The 22,052-nt window shown below is 48.9% G+C and overlaps 1 protein-coding gene across 5 annotated transcripts in view; it reads left to right on the top strand.

Annotated features, from left to right (window-relative positions):
• TCF7 (transcription factor 7) overlaps positions 1-22,052 on the top strand; it is a 72,918-nt gene that overhangs the window by 37,294 nt on the left and 13,572 nt on the right. For 3 of the 5 annotated variants that reach the window (XM_039559370.1, XM_039559371.1, XM_039559374.1), the window contains exons 4-6: positions 13,349-13,481; positions 16,559-16,649; positions 21,177-21,263. In XM_039559370.1, coding sequence (XP_039415304.1) covers positions 13,349-13,481; positions 16,559-16,649; positions 21,177-21,263 — 311 coding nt within the window. The remainder of the gene's footprint in view (positions 1-13,348; positions 13,482-16,558; positions 16,650-21,176; positions 21,264-22,052) is intronic. The other 2 variants (XM_039559373.1, XM_039559372.1) reach the window with 1 other exon arrangement.

The raw sequence follows: 22,052 nt of genomic DNA, 5'->3' as shown, positions 1-22,052 counted from the left end.
TGCAAACTTTGCTGGGAAGAATGTAAATCCTAACCCAATGGTAATAGTGTTTCAATTGTTTTTTTCAGCAAATGTACAATCCATAGGTAATAAAGAGAACTTTTACTATAAAAAATGCAATATATGTATAGGATTTAGTTGTGTAGCAATGCCCTGAAGCAAGGGCTCTTTTGCCTGTGTATCATTGTCCTGGTGGCAAGATAAGTTTGGCATTCCAGATTCTCTCGAAAGCAGATGTGGGATACATGGACTTCCAACTCAAGCCCTAAATAATTCCTAAGATTAAAAATGTCACTATAGGCATGTCGAGGTTGTATGCATACAGGTATGGTAGATGGTTTGGGTTTTTTTAGTATAATCAGTGTTCTCTGTAACCTCAGTTCCATTGTTCAGCAAATACAGCTGTCAGTTACTATAATAGATCAGAGACCATGACAAGTAAGTTAAAAAAAAAGTCTGTGTTGCAGAATGACCTGCAGTTAAATACCTGATCTCTGGTGGTGGGTGGGAAAAAATCTATGCCAGAAGCTTCATGTTATCCTGTATTCTTCCTTCTTCTTGAATTTTTTTTCTTCTTCTTTTCATCTAAATTGGTGCAAATTCTGGGGCAGTTGTTGTGGATCTGTTTGCATTTCATGGAAGCAGCTGGCATTGTGGTGGCACCATGGTGGCATCACTGGGGGCTCCTGGTGCGGGCAGACCTGGCAGATGTACCTCTGCACCAGTGACGTACTGGGATGTGCTGGGACACAGTGGTTGCTTGCACATCAGCCACCCTGGTCCCTGCCTCCTGTGGGACTGACTCCATACACACCCTTCTGTTTGCTCAGTTCTGCTCTGTTTCACTTTTCTGGAAAACCTCTTCCACGGAGTGCCATGTCGCAGCTGACCACGGGGCAGGGCGAGCTCCCAGGGCAAGCTGTGTTGGAAAACAACAAAACAAAGTCTGACCTCAGCCAGCAAAGTTGGTACTTTAACATTTTTGCCCTTCACCACCTCCGTGAAATGGTGATATCTCACACTGGGGTGATGGGAACAGACGCTTCCCTCGGGCTGCTTTCCCCACTCAAGGTCAGGCCACCAGGACCCTCTCTGTGATCAGCCAGGGGTACAGCCCACCAGAAGATTGCTCTTGCAAGTGTCACCAGAGATGAGAATCAGAGCATGAAAATACAAAGAAAGGTTCGGGATGAACGTGGCTTATATCTGGGTCTTGGTGAGTGCATCAACCAGGACTCTGTCCTGCACTTTAACTTCTCCCAGCAAAACTGTGGTGAAGTTTGGTGCACCCTATGAAGAGTTGTGGGTTCTTCTGAGAAAAATAAATAATGTGGCTTAAAATTCCTGACCCTGTGCAGTCCTGGACCAGGTGATAAGCTCCCCAGTAAGAACTGCATCACTAGAACCGTACTAAGATTTCAGCCCTCGCAGGTCTGCGCCTGTTGCTTCTTGTATTCCCGTGAACCCCGAACTCAAAGCAAAACCAAGTTGAAAGAGAAAAGTTTCATCAATTATTTTTCTCATCAAAACCATATGAAATTTTGACTTTCTCATTTTTTCAATGTGAAGCCTTTGATCAGTCCTGCCTCGTGAACATATGATTAGCCAGGGTCAAAATGAAATCCAAGACTGGGAACGTTTTGTGTGGTCTCTGGTTTCAAAGTGACAATTTTTCATGTCTGTCCTAACCAGGTTATCCCTGGGCCATTGCTGGCAGTCACTTTCATAAAGGCATAGCCAAAACTGATGGGAGCTCTTGGTAAAAATATGCTGAGAAGCCAGCCTAGCCATAGCAGGGATCATTTATTATTTTTATTTTAGCATAGAACATAAAGTTTGCTATATTTATTAATAGGCCAAGTCATAATCCCCCATTATGGCACCTCCTGGCACTGTATCTGGCTGTATATGGAAAATGAGACTTTCATCCAGGCCCTGAAGTTTGGAAACCAGCTCTCTCCAAGCTGCTTTCCATACCGAGACATAAAGATGAAAATAATCTCATGACCATCCACTCCTGTAGTAAAATCTTGTGCAATTAAATCTATGAATCTCAATACCTGAAAAACAGGATTTGATGACACATGACAAGAGCCGAGTTAAAATATGTATGACTTACTACCGGCACGGTGCGTAATCTTTATCATCACAAGTGTGGAGAAGATGAAATTGAGGCATGGGGTGGGGATGTATAGCACCAGAGCTACCTCATATATTCCCACCCCTTACCTGGAGTCCCATTCTGAAAAGGAGCCCCAGAAGTATTTCTGAATAGACAATATTGAAAAAATAAAATGGAAAAAGATCTGTAAAGATGCTTTGGATGGAGTCAGGAGTTGCTATGGTGCTTAGTGCATCGCATCTCTCTTGGTTTGCTAGCTCATTACCTAGTTTGTTGTGAGGAATTAGGAGACTGAGGCAGCAAAGCTGCATGTTGCCCGTAAGTCTGAGTCCAGCTCACAGGATCAAACCTCTCCAGCCTAAACTTCATCCAGGACCCTCTGCCCCATGCTGCTGAGGCCGCCAGGATTAGCTGTTGAGCATTTAAACTGCTCCTTGTTTTACATCTCATAGGAGGTAACATTTAAGGAACTTCTAGAAGTCAAGTGGCAGGACAAGATTAATTAGGATTCCTTTCTAATCCTAATTACAATGATATTTGCTTCCCACGATAGGAGTTGTTCATTATCATATGTATAAGTTTGTTTCTTTAGTCTGTCTGCTTCCCTCCCCCCAACAAAAAAAGGTTAAATAATATTTAATACATTTTTGCAGTCATTAAAAAAAATCAACTCTTTTTAATCTAGTAAAAACATCAGATGGGCAGAGGAGAAACCCATTCAATTCCCTATTAATTTCCCTTGCTCTCTAATTATATGCAAATCCACCAAGCCCAGGTTTTAATTCAGCTGCTCGCATTAAGAGATCAGAGGAAGATTCAAAATGGGAAAGCAGAGTTTGACGTGTCGTCGGGGGCGCGTATGAATTTGACTGGGAGATAAATTCCACATTTTAATTAAAATGTTTATTCCGCTCTGCACAATAATGCTTGCTTGCTTTCAGAGAAAGAAAAGGGTATTAAGCATTAAAGGAACTAATTCCTCCTATCGAGAAAATTAGGATTTCTCTCAGGCAGACACAGGGTATCATCCAGGATTAGCGGCTGTAGCATTCTTTGTAAACATGTCACCCTTGAAAGTGAGCAACAAGGAAAGCTGCTATCACCTTACTGCTGCAGGGTGTCCATAGGGCATCCGTTTGGCTCCAGAGGGGCTTATCTTCCCTCCGTGGCCCCCACAGAGCCATTTATCATGGAAACTGGGAAATAAATGTGAGTCAGATTAGGATAATGTGGGGGTGGCAGCAGGCAGCTCGCCTCTCTCCGTGCCAGGATTGGCAGGGGGATTTGGGGGTCCCTGTGGGGAGGGATGCCCCTTGCCACAGCCCTCACCCATTGGGCTTCACTGGCTGGCAAAACCAGTGTTACGGGGGGAGTGACATCTGTCCTCACACTGGGCTGGAATGATGCTGTGGAGGAGTCTGGGAGAGACCCCGGGGAAGGCTCAGAGCAGCCGTGGTTCATTCTTTCCTGGCCATCCATGCTGGAAATGTGCTTGACATTTGTATAAATTTGAAAGGATTTCACCATAATAGAGAAATGTGCACTCAAAGAGGATGATGATATTACATATTATCATCCCTGGTTGTTTTAGCTTATCTGTTACTGGTTTGTGGCATGGGTTTGGACATAGCCACCTCTGACATGGTAAAACACTTTCCTTTGGTGTCATCTGACATTGTGCAAGTGCATGGCCTTGGCCATCGGGTGCCATGGGAGAAAGCTCCCTCTGGACAAGTCAGCAGCATTACAATACCATTTTTATTTTTATTTATTATTCCTGTTATTACTATTGTTTTTTCGCAGCATTGTCAGCGAGTTGGGGATTTCAGATGGGGTGAGAAACTTGGGTTTGTTGTCTGTTTCTTTCAACCAGTGCTGTTGTCAGACAGTGAGGTCTCCCCTGAAGCTGACCTTTGAGACTAGCAGATTTAAAAGGGAGGAGAGAGAGAGAGGGAGAGGGAGAGAGGGAGAGGGAGAGGGGGAGGGGGAGGGGAAGAGGGAGAGGGAGAGGAGAGGAGAGGGGAGGGGAGGGGAGGGGAGGGGAGGGGAGGGGAGAGGAGAGGAGAGGAGAGGGGATGGGGGGGAGAGGGAGAGGGGAAAGAAAAAGGTGAAAATAAAATAGGGACTGTAGTGCTTGCCAGGAGGGGCTGGTGACTGTCCCTTCCCAAGCCTATAGACAAGGGGCAAACATCCTATGATAGGTCTCCTGTCTAGGTCCTGGTCTGACCAGCAGGATGGTGTCACCCGTGGTGGCCTTGCACCCTGGCACTGCTGTGATGTGGAGAGGCAGGTTTCACCCCTCTGATGTTTGGTGAATCGAAACGTTTTAAATCACATCACAGTGTTTTTGGGGGGTTGTGTTTTGTAAACTCCCCCACACTCTTTCAAGTACATGGGCTGGTTTTGTTTTTGTTATAAATGGAAAGAAAAAACGCAGCCAGCAGCCAGGACCCCTCTCCTCACGCCCAAGGGTTCTGTAAGCAAATATTTGCCTCCAGAAAACTGCACGATGCTGGCACCTGGAGGGTTCTTGTTGCTGGCAGATGGCCCCAGAAATCTTGCAGGTTTTTCCATCTGCTGCTGCAGCACATCCTTGGAGAGGAGGGATCTTAGAATCACAGAATGGTTTGGGTTGGAAGGGACCTTAAAGACTATCTCGTTCCATCTCCTCTGCCACGGGCAGGGACACCTTCCACTAGACCAGGTTGCTGCAGGCCCCAGCCAACCTGGCCCAGAACATTTCCAGGATATGGGGCAGCCACAATTTCTCTGGGAAACCAGTGCCAGTGCCTCACCACCCTCAGAGGGAATAATTTCTTCCCGATATCTATGGATGTGACAATCAGGTGCCAAAGCCATCTCAATTCAGATCCAGCACGCAGCTGGGGCTGGGGTTTGCAAATGGCTTCTCAAAGCAGGTGAAAATCCTTGAAACCAGCAGCACCAGGGATCAGGCACAGCTCTCACAGTGCAGACCCTCAGTGTTTCCCCAAACCTTGCACCCTGAAGTTTGGCTGGACCTGGTGCTGCCAGGCACACAGAGGGTGACATCCCTGCTCCTTCAGGAAATGGTGTTTCAAGCCTGGCAACAGGGCAAGCCTTGCTTCTGTGACATATTTTTATTTTGCTTCCCTCCCTTTCTCTCTTGGGCATTTTCCTGATTAATTCTGGGTACTGGATCAACCGCTCACCTTCGAGAAGTGGAGTGAAATAAAGCAGGTCAGATACTATCAGCCTCCACAGGTCAAGTGGGAGCCTTCGTGTTCACAGCCTCAAGTGTTACCAGTAACTCCAGGGTTTGCAGGTTTTGATTCAAATTCTCAGAACCACAGGGCATGATGGGGACAGAGATTTTTTTTTTCTCTGTAGCCCAGAACATGAGAGAGCCAGTAACCAGGGATGGATGTTGCAGAACAAGAGGAACAGCTGGGGGTTGATGCAGCCCCAGAATTAAATTGCCCTGGTTTTGGGGAGAAACTAGCAGGGGTTTGGTGCTCCAGTGCAGCCCCTGGGTTATATTGCCCCAGCATTTTGGTTCCATGTGGCAGTGCACATTGGGACTGGAGGGATGGTTCTGTCCTCTCCTGAGCAGATGCTTTGAGCATCGCAGCAGGAGTATTTCCCAAGCAAGGCAAGCGTTGCATGAGGGCACTTTCTGTGGGTTTGAGGAGGCTTCTGGAGTGAGGTGGCTCTTCTGCTGAATGGAACTGTAAACATTGGGTGGTGATGTCTAAATTTCATTTTTTGGGGGTTCCATCTCTCTGGTATAGTGTGTAGCTCCCTCTACACTTGCCCCCAGTCACCCTAAGAGAGCAGCCTCTGGGAGGGACTTTTCATCTTTATTTTTCCATGCCTTTTTTTTCTTTTTTTTTTTTTTAATTTTCAGGAAGAACCACCTACATCTTTCTCTTAGAAGATAAATACTTGAGAAGTGAAACAGCTCTTCCTGTGCCCATAAATGGCAAAAAACTCAGCTTATTTCCCCTGTAGAGTTTGACTGAAAAATAATAACCCTTATTGCTTAAAACCAGAAACCAGCAGCAGCATGGAAGGTCACTGAGAAATTTTAGAACGTTTTTAAGTTCTTTCACTGTGTTTCTCCCATCGCTGTACATGTTCAAGGCCAGGTTGGAGGGGGCCCTGAGCAACATGGTCTAGTGGGTGGTATATCTGCCCATAGCAGGGATTGTAACTGTATTATCTTTAAGGTCCCTTCCAACCCAAACTGTTCTGTGATTCTGTGATTTGTCCCCATCGTGTCTGGAGCTTGGTCACCCCTCTGAGTGCTCAGACACAGAAGAGGTGAAATGCCAGGGAACTTGTTCTGTGATGCACATCCCAGTCGCAGGGGAATCAGCATCAAGGGAGCTGAGTTTGGCCACTAAGGTGAGCGCATCCCCTGGAATGTGCAAAGATCAGGGCTACCCAGGTGCCTCATCAGCATTTTCAAAGCAGAGCTGGATTTTAAAGAAGCTGAAAGAAATCAGGGGGAAAGGGAAGAGTTGAGGGAATTCATGCTCCATCAACCACAAAATGTAGAGTGCCGGGATAAAAACCAGGGCGAGGACAATGTTTGGATAAAAACCTGAGCAAAGACAGTATTTGCCTGTATGTGGGATATGTCTCTTAAACCAATCAGCTCCTTGTTGCAATTCATATGCAGAATTAATGCAAGAGTTAATAGCTGCAGATTATTCCTTTCCGCTCCATCTGACTGCTGCTCATAAGTACATCAGAGCCAGCCAGAGGTGGGGTGCACAGGGCAGCAGGACTCTTCTGGCCTTGGGGATGAGGTCTCTGGGCTCTGGAGGAACCGTTGGTGGTGCTGAGGGTAAGAACCATATCCAGATCTCTGAGCCACAGCCATGCTGGTTGACCTGGGCAGTGGCAAGGGAGATGCTGCTGCTGCTGCTGCTGCAGCCACCAAAATTTGGCTCTGCTGGAGGGGTGCACAGCTGGATGAGGGCAGTGCCTGAGCGTGGGCAGCTTTAACTTTCCCTGTTTCCTTTCCGCTGCGGCAGCAGGCTGGGGCGCTGGGACTGCAGCAAAAGTGAGAAAAGAGAAAAAAGTGTGCTGAGACGAGAAATGAGTCGACGCTGCCTTTGCCCACGGGCTGCCGAGGGCTCCAGCCCTGGTGCGTGCAGTCAGTGCCAAAAACGGTCTGCAGTGGGTACTTAGGGTGATCTTTTATCACAGCATCTCCTGGTAAAACAGGGGAAACGATGGGGGAAGGTGTTTGCTGACACGATCTGGGGCCCTGAGCTGGGAGGTGTTACCAGAACTTAAGAGTGTGGAGAGCTGGCTTTGAGTCATGGGCTCTGGGTCCCTGGTGCCCCAAGTGGCAGCATTCCCCTGGGAGTCCTCCTGTGAGCCCTCCTGGCAGCGGATGCTGCAGGATGTACCTAACAATGTCCTTAATAATACCATAGAATCACAGGATGGTTTGGGTTGGAAGTAACCTTAGAGAGCATCCAGTTCTAACCCACCTGCCATGGGCAGCAACACCTTCCACTAGACCAGGTTGCCCAGGGCCTCATCCAACCTGGTCTAATGTCTCCAATACATCCCTGATCCCTTGCTAATTTGGACTTATTGGAGGATAAAGAGCAAAAGGCACAGTGCCCCTGGTCACAGGTAGCTTCCGCAGCAGCAGTGCATGCTTGGTGCAGCCTGACCTTATACCTTTCTTTCTGTGGCATGATGACTAATTTTGCAGTGAAGAGGAATTAATTCCTCATTGAATCAGCCACAGCAAAACTTGGTAGGTTTTGTTTTTCATAGCCAACACATCGACTCATCTCACTCTCTCTGAGAAGTGACGTCAGAGCAAACACATATGGGGCGACTCGGGGCTGGACTGCAGCCTGCAGCTCCTGTGCTGCACCCAGGCACCAACGCAGAGCAGAGGAGCATGGAGACCTGCTCGGAGCTCAGCCCACCATCTGAGCTGGGAACAGCCTTGGGGGATGCTCCCAGCAGCCAAACACACAGTGCAGCCAGTGACACAGGGCTCTGGGACTGCCAAAACCCGCCTCTGCCATGGTGGTGATGGCCACCAGCACGGCACAGCTGCCAGCCCCAGCTCCCTTCCCTTGGTCAGGCCCCTCGCCACACACGGGTCACTGCTGGGCTGCCCCACAGCTCTTCATTTCTCTGTTTTTGGGGCTGGCAGTGTGGGAAAATTTGAAAGTAATGTGAGTAATCTCACCTGACTGTGGCTCGGCTCCCCGGCGAGGCTGGAAACCACAGCACTCACCCCGGCCACCAGCTCCTGCACCCAGGCGCTCTGTGCTGTGGGGGACAGATCCTGCTCCCTCCAGGGTGCTCCCACTTTCCCTCAGCACGGTCTGGGCCATGGGGGCACCTGGCTCCAGGGGTCACAGAGGGGTTACGGGACTTTCCTCTCCCTGCAGGCTCCTGTGCATCCATGGACGGACAGTGGCTCCCACAGTGCAGGGGTTTCCAGCAGTTTTGGCTCTCAGAATGTTGGCTGATGTTCTGGGAGCTGTGGTTTGTGCAAGGCAGGCAGCATCCTGTTATCCTCCGTGGGGAGCACAGCACCCCTTGGAGTCACATCCCCAAAGAAAATTTACCTGCATGAAATTTAACATTTTTCACGATTGGAAGGGGCAGTAGAATTAAGCTGCTTTATTTTAGTTCTGAATTGTCTTCTACCAGAAAATTAATTAAAGTCATTCCCATCGATAGAAGCAGCAGTGGAGCCCAGCGCTGGTGGGATGTTGGGATCCTCAGCAGCCCCCAAGGCAGCATGGTATGACCACTGCTGCTTTTAATAGCTGTGTTCAGTTGTAAAAAGGAATACTTCCCACAGGTTACAAAACATCCTCTTCTTTTTTTCATTTGTTTCTTTTCCTAAACTGATCCGAGCAGAAAAAAATTCTTTTTTTTCTCTCTAATATTTTCCCAGAGTTAAAAACTCAAAGAGTTTTACCAGCCATGGAAATTTTTTTAGTTTGATCATTTCACTCAAACTTTGACTTTCGACCTTCTGTGCTACATTTTTCTAAGGTTAGCTTTAAAGTTTAAGAGAAAAATCCTCCATCAAACCAGCAAAGTAAAACTACTCATTTTTAGCATGTCATGACTAAATAGATAAGTCTTTAAAAAAATGAATTAAAATACTTGCTAACACAAGGTGCTTTCCAGAAAATGTTTTATTATAATCTCACACCATTCTCTAGTGAAAACCCCACATTTTGATTAAAAACCCCCTCATTTATAGTTCTGATCAACCAGCAGCATCCCAGCAGCTTGTATAACCCCACTGCTACCTGTGGCCAGAGCACGTGTGATGGGGAATGGAGTAAAGGAGAAGGATGTTGAGCCTGGTCAGGCACCTTGGAGCCAAAATACACTGGAACTGCAGTGGTGAGGGTGATCCTCATATGCAAGATCCACTGGGTTTGTGTGTGCTCAGAGGAGAGTTTTCTGTCTGGCCTTGAGATCCAGTCACAATCACACATCCGTGTGTGAGTGGAGAGATCTAATTTTGCCATGCCAACAATTAGTCTTTCTTAGCAATTAGTGCAACTGTGTTTTCTCTGTGCTCCTGCAATTACCTCTAATTATTAAAGTCACATCTTGGCTTCAAGGAGGGATCCTCTTCCCTCCATAGCGTTGGGTTTTTCAGTCATTTTCAGGGAGATTGGTGGGGTGTTTGGTGCTGGGAGAGGGATGTGCTGCAGCATCAGTGCCTGGCCTAGCACACAGGGGAGGAAGGGGCAGCACTCACCAGGGAGCTGGGCACTCAGCAGAGCTGCAATTTAGCAAATTTGATAGGGGGAGAAAAAGCCCTCCAGGCTTGCAAACCCCGTCCTGCTGCTCCGTCCCCTCTGGAAATACCATTCCGCTGTTGCTGTGAATGTGTCTCTTCCTTTCTGTACGAGGTTGTGGCTGCACAGCTCATTCCCCAACATGTCCTCAAAGGGCTGTGCTGAAAGAGGTGAGGCAATGCTGTCCTTGGAGCCCTTTCACGTCCCCCATAGCTGCTGAAGGACAGGAGGTGACAAATTGGTGTTGGGACCATGATGTTTGGCACCAGCAGCTTTATTTTTGGTGGGTGGGTAGTGAGCAGCTCTGTCATTGCAGCTCTGGGCTGTGTTGAACCCCAGGAGACAAAATAATATGGTTTACCAAACCACAGCACGTCCTCTGTGATGTCCTGACCACCAGCACCCTGTGTTCTCTCAGGGGACCTGCTGAGAGAATGCCAAATCACTGCCCTCCTGTCAAATCAATTCTCTTGGGAGAGAACATTTACTTCAGGTTAATTTTATGGCATAAAACATTGTTAGCTGCTAAGTTCTGGCTTTGAAAAGCCTCATCGGGGTTCATGTGCTGCAGCTGATTTGCCGGAACATAATCTAGACCTTGCAAAAAAGAGGATTGATCCTGTTTCTCTGGCATATGGATTTCTATAAGCCAGATATGGTTTCATAGTGCAGCTGGGGAAGACCAGGAGCTGCAGTCATGGCCATGGACCACAGTCATTGGCAGCTGCAGTCTTTGAACCAAGATGAACACAGAGTTTTCTCTGTTTCTCCATATTTTTGTGCAGCATTTCCTTCTTCCCTTCATTTTGGGAGATGGGTTCCTGTAACAAACTCCCTAATAGAGAAAGTAGGAGGGGCATAAATAGCCCCTTGCAGAAATTTTTCTTGTCTCCTTGCTGGTCATCCTTCCCCACCTGATCTTTATGGCTTTATAGAGTAAAGAAGTTTTTTGAGTGAGGCAAGGGCCAAATGTAGAAGGGTCATGGGGAAGGCAGCTCTTCTTAATGGTGCAGCATCTTGTTTTCCATCTGAACTGATGGAAAAGCTGAGTAATTGAGCTGCAAGTCTTTGTTGTACCGCCAAGTTACCATTGAATCATTTAATCTGAGAATGGTATGGGTTGGAAGGGACCTTAAAAATCATCTCCTTCCAATCCTCTGCTATGGGCAGGGACACCTTCCTCTAGATCAGTTCTAAGCCCAGTCCAACCTGGCCTTGAACACTTCCAGAACTTGTTCTGAAAGTTCTGCTTTGATGGGAAGGAGGACAGTCCATGCTTTGCTCTAACCACATGTACTCTCTGCTTTTCCCTGGGGAGGTATCTTGCAGATCAACATCAGAACAGTTCATCTGCCTTTTTAGTGGTCTGTGTCTTCTGTCATTGCTCTGAAAGCTGTTCACAGTCATCAGGCAGCAAGACCGGCTGGTGAATGGTGCTGTGCTTTGGATCAAGCACAAGGCAAATGGGAAAGAAAGATCTGCCCTACTTTGAACATAAGAAATGCTGGAGTTGAGGTTTTCCAAACAGCTCAACATCGAACTCGTTCTGCTCCAGTCTCATGTTAAAACGTACACGTAGAACTGCATATCCCTCATTTAGGCTTTGTGGTTCTCAAATAAACTAAACCATAGCTAATTTTAGAAATATCACTGGAAAGCTCTGCTTCATCTCATTTCATGGCTAGGAATAGAAAAAGCTCAGAGTTCCAAACATGTGTTTAACTAAGCAGGAACCAGCCAAGTGCTGCTCTCAATGGGAAAACCACATAACCCATGGCCCTGCTGCAGGACTGGAATGCTTGTACCACACCAGTTTGTGCTGGGAAGGGGGGTTACATTCCCAGTACCCCATTGTACGCAGTAAATCTACACCTGTTAAGCATCAGGAATTAGGGTTTTCATTCATTCTCAAATGCAAACCTGCGTACCTCTTGGTTTTTATTTGCATGAGCAAACCTTTGTGGGAAAGGCAGATGTAAAGCAGCATCTCCACCAGTTTGTTTTCCTTTCCGCTTCATGGGCTTCCTCCTCAGAGTGCGGATGCAAAACACAGGACCTGCCCAGGGCTCCCAGTTCGCTTGGAGCAGCCGGGATAGGTCCAGGACCAGTCGGCCAGAGCCACTGTCTGCATCTGTGCCTCCTCCACCAAAGCCAACCGGAGCTTCGTGCTCATTGTGCCTGAGCAAAATCATTACCAAAGTGAAAGGCACCAGTGAATTGAGTCCAGGGATCAAATGACTTGTCAAAAGTCACACAGCAAATCATCTGTAGACATCCCAGTGAGACTGATGAGAACTGGCTGGCAGTGCCCAGCTCCTAGCCCCTGGAGAGCTGTCTGACCTGCTCTGTTTCCATTTTCACCCTGTTTTGGAGTGCTGTTAATCCTGTTTCTTTTTGTGGATTTATCTGGGACAAATCCTAACATTCCACCACCAAGATGAAGTCAGTTTGGATTTAAAGGCAACCATGGGCGAAACTGGGCATGTTAGGAAGCAGCACGAGACGCTCGAGGCGAGGAGGCTGCATAGATGGCAGCGTGTGTGAATGTGTGTGTGTGTGTGTGTGTGTGTTCCTTAGAGCTGTGCAGCTCTTCCAAACAGGTTCCCCCCTCTCTGCTCCAACATGCAGGAGGACTTCCTGTTGTGTTCACCAGAAAGGGCCTTTTCCAAGGTGTTGGGCTCCAACAGCCAAGCTGTGCGTAACCAGGAATAGCCACAAGAGGAGACAGATTTTTCTTTGCTTAGTTTTCCTGGATTTTTTGCATCTCCAGCATTTCCTCAGCTCCCTCTGGTCCTTCTCCAGCACTGGAGCTCAGTCCAACAGGGATTTCAGCCCCAGGGCTCACTGGTGACCATGTCCCGTTTTCAAAGGCATTACCCTCGGCGTTTAATGGTGGCCTTGGCAGTGCTGGGTTAATGGTTGGACTTGACGATCTCTACAAAGTCTTTTCCAGCCTAAATGATTGCGTGATCCTGTGTCTGTCCGTGCATGACAGCCCTGATAAGTAAAGCCCAAACATGACTTTCACAGTGAATATGAAGGATTCGCTGTGAAAGTCCAGATTTAGACCCTGTGGTAGCTCAGGACAGAGAACAAGAGCTTTGCATTGGGTAACACACTTGGAGCATTCATCCTGGAATAAAAGAGACTGGAAATGAATGAAAAAAAAGTTCTGAATTTTGAAAACTTCATGCTGATTTGATCTGTTTTCCACTTATCCAAGAAATCATTTCCAGCTGTTTTCCCTGCTTGGTTTATGGATTTTTTTTTTGCAGGATGCTGCAGTGTTTGTTTAGTAATTTGTTTAGGGTTTGTTAAGTGTTTTTAGTTATTCCCAGCCTTGCTGGCATCAGCAGGACTGCAGAGGGCACTGGCCTTCCTTGCTGGTGGATCCTGATGACTTCTGAGTCCTCTCTGTCATTGTGTCTTGCAGTCCAACAAAGTTCCCGTCGTGCAGCCGTCCCACGGAGTGCACCCGCTCACCCCGCTCATCCCGTACAGCAACGACCATTTCAGCCACGGCTCCCACTCGCCCCACTTGCCCGCTGACATCAACCAGAAACAAGGTAATGGCAGCACTGGGACCTGTGTGCTGGGAGAGGCACAGAGCTGGAGACCACTGAGGCTGTAACCTTCCTGGTCTCAAATCAATGAGAAAAACTGGGAGCATTGGTCAGCTGGGACATTGCTTAGCAGTAAGAGGTTATTTAGCTTATTGGCAATGCTTTGTGATCTGGCCGTGAGCAGTTTGATACGAAAAGGGCCAGCCCTGCTGATGGAGTGTGTTCAGTTCTCTGTACAAGCTGTCCTGCACCTTGAGACCAGACCAGAGCCTGCATGATAATGCACAAGAGTCAACCAGAAAATGGAAAGTAATCTTTCCTTTGACTCATACCCAAACTGTTGTCAGGTTGTCATTTTGAGAAAATAAATGCTTGAAACAGGAAATATTTTGACTAAACAGGATCAGTGTCTGATAGTTGACTGGATAGTGACACATGTGTCCCCGTAGCCACACGTTATCTGGTTGTCACACAGCTTGGCTTTTTGTGTTCCTGTGTGAGCCCAGGCTGTGTCAATTGGCTTATGAGGCTATGGAGGAAAGTACAGTATGTTGAGGTTAAACCCTCTAAAATAAACTGTAAATACAGGTATGTGTTGAGGAATTCACCCCAGTCCATCATTCCATCATTCTTCATGGGTTCCTGGCAAACTGAGTGCAAAATCAAACTTTTCTCAACCTTACATTAGTGCAGAACCTCTGTTCAGATTACCCAGGCTTTTACACAAACCTGGGCTTAATTTCGTGGGAAAGCAAGCAAATTGACAGTTTTCTGTCAAACTGCATTCAGGAAGGAGGTCAGTGTCCATCAGAGCCCAGAAATCAGTGCCAAAACAGAGGCACAAAACCAACTGTTGTGATTTGGGCAAAGGCCTCCACCCAGGAGTGATCCAAACTGTCCCAGAGGCATCAGCTTCACCAAGTTAACATCATTGATAAAACAATGGGTTATGGAAGATGCTCTTGGCTGAAGGACTCGCTGAATAATCCCTGGTCTGACCCTGAAGGCCACATTCTGGACTCATCAGGGATGCGGATGGGTAGGATTTAGGTCTGGTGTAAGAGATACCCAGGCATATCCTGGTTGTCTTCCAGGCAGCACACTGCTTCTCAGCCATCAGAGCATAATAAACTCAGCAGAAAAATAGGAAGAGTTAACAAAATAAACCTATTAAAATCTCAGCTAATGGCTGAGTTTGATTCTGGAGAGAAAGTGCGCAAGAAAGCAAGCTGACACACCTTCCCCCACACTGCCTTTGCTGTACCTGGCAGGGCTCTGCCCCTCCAAGAGCCCCTCGCTGTGAGATGCCTCCTGGGACTCACTGTCAGCCTGGAAAACCTTAAGTGATACAAGAGAGCTCTCCCAAGGGCAGAGCTGGTTATATCCCTCTGTAGAGGCTACAATTGGCACTGGAGCAGTCCCTGAGCGTTCATCTCTGCAGTGGGTCAGTCATTCTAGGACATTGTCCTTGGACTGCCCACCTGCGCCCTCAGTTGCAGGCACTGTCCAGTCTCCGCTTCCCATTTAGCCTGTACTTTTACAGACATGGGGAGTCTGTTTGTCCCAGAGACCCCCCAGGTGCTATTCAAGGAGAGGTTCAGACCATCATCCTCAGCTGGGTCTTGCCTTTGTGGTGCAGCTGTGATCATACATACATGCCCCATCCCTACACTGCTGGGGTGAGGGTTTTCTTCCCTGTTCATCCTGGCTGTGCCCCATCTCTGTTTTCATCACTGAAATAGCTCCCATTATCACCCACAGTAAGCACTTGAGAGTCAGTCTCATTCTCCCAGCATCCCTTTAAAGTTTCTCACAGTAGCCCAAGGACACACAGACAAGGAAATACAAGCAGGAATTCTGAGTCAGTGGCTGGTGTCCCAACCACTGGGCCAGCAAGAATAACTTGTGCTCTGACTTACGCAACTCATATTGTTGGGGGTGCAAATCTGAGGATGTTCCATCAGCTGCCTTGTGCAGGGCTGGTTTTGTTTGACCCTCTGTGGGCCACTGAGTCCCACTTGAAGCAAATCTCATATTAGGTTATATATTCCTTTCAGGTCAGTTATGTGTTTATTTTAGCTGCCTACTAAGATGCTTGGAATTGGTTGATGTCATTCCTAATTAATAAGGTATCATTCATACACCTAGGAAAAAAATCCAGTTGCAACTGCTTGCAACTCATCACCAATTTAGTCCATGTATTTATCACCCAGGACAGCCACTCATCAATCCCTGTACCCAATTTTTGTCTGAGGCTCAGTAGCAGCCATCACTACACCATGCTGTGCCAGAGCTCAGCCTCAGCACCCCCCAGTTTCCCAGTCCAGGGGTCAGCTGGAGGCTGTTTTTGCCAGCAGCACCGTGGTTGTCTGAGTCCCACTCACAGCCCCAGGCTCCACAGGATGTTTTTCAGTCCAGATAGGAACGGAGCGATGGCTGCAGCTGTGTCCCCTGGCCATGCTGCCCGTGCCAGCGGCTTTGAAGATCACACAGGGATTCCCCATACAAAGGGTGAATTCCCAGCTGGCACCATACCCACCTCCACAGTTCTTGGCACTCACAGAGCTGCAGAACAATTGTTTGAACTCAAATTACTTAAAATGAAGGTGGAAGTGATGACTGCTGGAGCATCCCCACTGCCTGCTCACGGGGGGTCCTGTGGATGACAGTTGGAGAGGGAGCATAGGAATGGCTTTGGCCATCCACTGAGCACCTGAGTGGGCTCTCTGGGAAAGGCAGAGGGGAGCCTGGAGTTAGCCAAATCCTTACCAAAGCACAGTGCTGCTTGGCCGCAGGGTGGCATGGAGCAGCTATGATGCTTGTGCAAGAGCAAGATGCCTCCTCCACCCCCTTATGTGAGTGTTTGTGATTTTGCAGCAACATGGATGACCCACCACATCCCCACAGAGAGAACCACAGGAAATAAAAGGGAATTACACCATCCTGCCACTTGCAGAGAGCTATTTCATGTAGCTGTCCACAAGTGACCATAGATGAAGCAGCCAGGGGGTTTGGAACAATCCAGGTCAGCCAGGGAGTGCAGTGCCAGGTCCAACTCCTCTCCTTCTCCCTTCTTCCAGGAGTGCACCGTCCTTCCCAGACCTCAGACATCCCTGGTTTCTACCCCCTGCCCCCCGGAGGAGTCAGCCAGATCACGCCGTCGATGGGATGGTGAGTGAGGAGGGCTTGGTCCACGCAGCCCCAGCCCCGCTGGACATGCAGGGCAGGGATGGGTCACTGAGCCAACCACTGCGGCTGCTCCCCGTGACCTCCACGGTGCTTTCTCCCAGCTTCACCCCTCCTGTGTGCTGTGCGAAGAGGGAGGAGAATTTAGCCCTGTCTTGGAGGTGGGGAGCAGACTCGTGGAGAGGCTGAAGGCTTCGTCCTGGCTGAGGCATCCCTGGAGAGGGGTTGCAACCTGCCCAGTTCAAAACTGCCTCCTGCTTTACATCTGTCTTTGTGGATTAGGGAACCCAGCGAGAGCTTCCTACACACCCCTCCTAATCACAGCAAAAGTCTCTCTTTTGAGTAGGAGGTAATTTTCTCCCTCGCTGGACTTTTCGGCACAGACAGTGCTTTCCCTGAGCATGCCACCAGCACGGAGTAATCCTGTGGGATGCTCCATCTGCCAGGCCATGGTATTTCTTAGAATCTGACATACAGGGAAAAAGTACATCATGGCAGAGACCTGCCAGGAAGCAACCCCAGTACCCACAGCCTGGCCACAGCTCAGCCAGTTGGTAACCACTGCCCCAGCAGGCATGGGAAAGGAGAGACCATGAGCTGGAGCACTCCCAAAATGTACCCCCTGCGTGGGCCAGCCCTGCGGAGCACCCTGCAAAGCAGAGCCTGGTGGTAAACCTGCCCTGGGGACAAAAGTTAAAAATACACCAGTGTGTTCTCTGTAGTCATTGCCACTGGCTTTTGTCCCCGTGACCATGAGAACACCGAGAGAGCGGGTCTGGCAGGTGCTGCCATGTGGGCATCATCACTGCTCAGATTAACTTTTAATCCCCCGTGATGATGTAAGGACATGGCAGAGGCTGACAGGGAGACTGGTGGCTGCAGGTGGCAATTCAGGGTTGCTGGGATGAGGAGAGAGTGCAGGGCAGGTGATCACAGGGGCCATGGCCAGATCCCCCCAGTGCCAGTGGATAAAACCCTGGCAGAGCCTGGGGGAGAGCTCCAGGTACAAGAACTTATTGCAAAGTGGGAATGGGGAAGCTTCTTAAAGCACAAAGTAAAATGTTAGCTTTTTGCTTTGTTTTGCTTATGAATTCCATGTTTCAGATATTTAACCACAAAGAAACAGAGGATGAGGCCTTTGATACAGAGTCTGGCTTCAAAGAGATTACATTTTACCTTCTGTGCTAAATCTGCTACTCTTGGGTGATGATTTAACTCCTCATATGATGAGATTCATCCTCAGGAAAAACAAGGACTGGGGTGACGGTGCTGCAACATGAAAGAAATAGTTGGAGTGGGGAGAAAGGAGCCTGTTTGTCAAATGGAAGGTCCGCTCCTGGGTTAGGATGATGCTGTTCAGACAGCCCTGGGCACATGAAGGGAGAGCAATCTGGTTTTTTATGGAGGTTCTGTGGGATGGTTGGTGGTGGAGAGAGCTTTTCATGGCTGAGGGCTGCTCCAGCATCCATGGGGTTTGGCATCTTCCTGCAGCCTCATCAGATGCCTTCATTAATGGCTAATAAGCAACAAACAGCCTGACATGCAGAGAGCAGCACCTTGAGGGACATGTGTCTAACAGAGCTTTTGCTCATTCTTTTCCTTGCCCGGAATGTACAGAAAGAGCCCCAAACTCACTTTGTGGAGTGCCCAATCCTCAGCTGAGGCTCAGCACACTGCTGTGGGTGGGTGCAGAAGCACTGAACCCCAGAGGGTTCATGGCAGCATCCCCCCCATGCCAGCAGCAGGCAGCAGGGGCTGTGTGCCAGGGATGGATGTGCTGGGGATGGTCATGCCAGGCATGCATCCCAGAGAAGCTGTGGATGCCCTGTCCCTGGAAGTGTTCAAGGCCAGGTTGGATGGGGTCTTGAGCAACCTGGTCTAGAGGAAGGTGACCCTGCCCATGGCAGGGGGTTGGAACTGGATGATCTTTAAGATTCCTCCCAACCCAAACCATTACAGGATTCCATGGTTTTGCTGGTGCCACCAAGTCAGCTGCCAAGTCACGGCAGCCACACACTGGAAGCAACTTTTCCTCCACAAACTGGCAGGCAGGAGCTGGGCAGAAACTGGTTTTGTTCTCATCGAGCACTTCAGGAGGAGGAGCTGCAATCACTCTCTCTGTAATTAAGCTGGGATGACAGTCAGATAAAAGCCTCCAGGAGTCCAGTCAAGTGAGTTTTGTTTATGGGAGCCTGGCAGTTAACATTGGCCAGGAACCTGCAAACAGTGTCACTCACCTGTGCCTGGGGCCGAGCACGGCGATGCCATGGCAGCCTCTCATCCACCATCCCACAACCTTTTTTCTGAGCCACCCTCCCATCACCAGGTGATCCTCTAGAAAAAGGCTGGGAGAGCTGGGGTTGTTCAGCCTGGAGAAGTTCCCAGGGAGGCCTCAGAGTCCCTTCCCATACCTAAAAGGAGCTTATAAAAAAAAGGGATAGGGACTTTTTATATGGGCAGATAGTGACAGGACAAGGGGGAACAGTTTTGAACTAAAAGAAGAGAGAGTTAGATTAGGTGTTTGGAAGAAGTTCTTTACATAGAGGGTGGTGAGGCCCTGGCACAGGTTGCCCAGAGACATTGCGGCTGCCTCATCCCTGGAGGTGTTCATGGTCAGGCTGGACAGGGCTTGGAGCATCTGGATCTAGTGAAAGGTGTCCCTGCCCACGGCAGGAGCTTGGAATGAGATGAACTTTAAGGTCTCTTTCAACCCAAACCAGTCTGTAATTCCATGATATGGGCTGTAATCGTGCACTCCCAACCATCAGGGACTGATTTTGCAGTTGCTTTATTTTGCGTGTCAGAGGGACTTCGGGTGAAGATGCAAGTGCCTGACTCCATTCCTCTCCCAATATACCAGCCTCTGGAGTAACACAGCTTGCTTCTGGATTAGCTCCAAGTGTTTTCTCAGCCCTGGGGCAGCCGCCTCCAACTTCAAAGGTTGTTTCAGTTTCCCAGTGCACGGCAACACTTGGCTGTTTGTTGATGTGTTTATACCCACCGACATCTGAGGGGTGGGAGAGGGCTTCTGCCTGCCAGGGTGTAAACAGCTCCGGCTGCCTTTCCTACAGACAGATCCGGCAGATTTCGGTCAAGCCAAGACACAGCAGCAGGAACGGGAGCCTCCTTCCTGCCCAGGGCAGCTCAGGGGCTTGATTGCTGCCCCACTGTCATTATTCCTCTTCAGGGCAGAAACTTGTCTTTAGCCCCAAAAAATCCCAGGTATCCAGGAGCTTGGTCCTTCACAGTGCACCACATTTAATGGCAGTGGACTTTTGTGGGTTTTTTCATCATTAGAGTGAAAATAGCTGGTCCTGGGTTTAGGTACAGCTCTGTGCAGCTTGGCCAGAGGAGCATGAGCACCAGCACAGGTATAAGCATCCCATTGTGCCCCATCCCTGGAGGTGTTCATGGTCAGGTTGGATAGGGCTTGGAGCATCTGGATCTAGTGAAAGGTGTCCCTGCCAAGCAGGAGCTTGCAATGAGCTGAGCTTTAAGGTCCCTTCCAACCTAAACCATTCTGTAAATCTATGATCTCAGTTTCCATGTGCAGTTTTAGGCTAGAAGCATCTTTTGGCAGGTTTGCAGAACAAGCCAAGGTATTTTTGAGCTATTTCCATATGAAAATGTGGGGGTTCCCTCGCTGGGAACAACAAGGAACTTCCTGCATAGTTATTTTACTATCTCAAAAATAATTTCCAGCCCCAGGTCTGATACATGCCTGGTCCACAGTATGAAACAACTTTCAAAATGAATGCAGGACTGAGCTTTTGGCTTGTTTAAAACTGATGGGTGTCCTTAAGAGGATGTGCTGGGGAAATCAGAGCATTCCTGAAGCACAAGGGCAGGGTAGGTACTTTCTCTCCAGACTCCAGGAGTCTCCCACACTTGGGGCATTACAGAGTCACAGAGGAGATAAAGTTGGAAGGGACCACAGTGGGTGATGTGGTCCAACCTCCCTGCTCAAGCAGAGTCGTCCCAGAGCACATGGCACAGGATTGTGTCCAGACCATCCTGGGGTATCTCCAGTGAGGAAGGCTCCACACCCTCTCTGGGCAGCCTGTTCCAGTGCTTGGTCACTGCACAGTAAGGAAGTTTTCCTCATATGTATCCTCCTGGTGCAGCTTCTTATGCACCACACAGAGAATCTGAGCAGGCTTTAGTTTTTTTGGTCACACTGTGCTCTTACGAGCAACTTCTTCTGTGCAATAGCAACATCTCCTGATTTTTCAGCACACCTCTGCATTTTGCATTATTACTGGGTAAACTCAAAGCTGCAGCATTACTCAGTACCAGGGGCAGAAGGGGGTCAGAATTGGATCCAACCTTTGTAGGAAGGCCGAGGTTCTCTCAAAATAACATCCAAATCCCACACTGCCCCTCAAGCCCAAGGGACACCGAGTGTCCCCCCAACCAGGGGCATTAGTGCTCTGAGTCCCCTTAGCAAAGGGTATCTGTAGGAAATACCACGTAGCTGTGGATACTTTATAGACTCTTTCTTCCTGATCCCAGGCAGAGCCAGTCTGTCTATCCGCTCCCGTCATGTGGATTTAGACAGCCGTATTCGTCAGCGCTTTCTGCTGGGGCTTCTTTCTCCAGGTGAGTATGAGCTGTGTGAGACAGGGCAGCTCAGCTGGTCGCGCAGCTTGCAGTTTGTGCAGTAGCAGCTTGCAGCAGACCACAGCCACCCAGGGACAGCCACGCGCCCTCCCTGGGGCAGGCGTGGGAAGAGAATGTGCTTTTAGGCAGTCCAGAGGGTGCTCAGGGGAATATCCAGGATGAAGGATGCACAACAGTTGGGCTTCAATCAGCAGAACTCTAAAGAGAGTCAGAAACTCCAGCCTTCAGCTCAGCACTGGGAGAAAGGGGTGGAATCCATTGCTCAGGATTTTGCTCCACGTCACTAACCCTAATCTTGAGTGTGTCCCTGCTGCCACCACCACTTTGCTCTGCAGAGATGGATCTGGTTTACTTGGTCTCAGCTTTAAAAGCAAGACAGGAGTGGGCAGTGATTTCCTGCCCTCCCATTGGCACAAGTCAATTCTGTGAGATATGAGCACAGCTTCTGCCTTCGGGTGAGCAAAATGCATCCCCTGTGGATGGGAATCACAGAGCCCAGCTCTTCAGGCGTGCTGCTGGGCAAAGCCCCCGTGGCTTCGTAGGGATGCCAGGGCCACACCAGCTTTTGCTTCTGCTTCGTGTTGTCCTGAAGAGCTGTTAGTGGAGATTTCCCACAGGAAAACCATGCAAACCCTTGCTCATGCGAGCCCTTAGCCATGCAGAAACCTGGATCTGTGCAACCTTCGATCCTGCGGAAGAGGGGAGGGAGTGCTGCCAGGCTTCCTTTCTCGCAAGGCATCACCCTTGCACAGCCTTGAAAGTGAAGGC

The sequence above is a fragment of the Corvus cornix genome, chromosome 13 (assembly GCF_000738735.6).
Source record: "Corvus cornix cornix isolate S_Up_H32 chromosome 13, ASM73873v5, whole genome shotgun sequence".
NCBI lineage: Eukaryota > Metazoa > Chordata > Aves > Passeriformes > Corvidae > Corvus > Corvus cornix.
The sequence above is the reverse complement of the archived record's forward strand: the minus strand, read 5'-3'. Positions and strand labels throughout refer to the sequence as shown.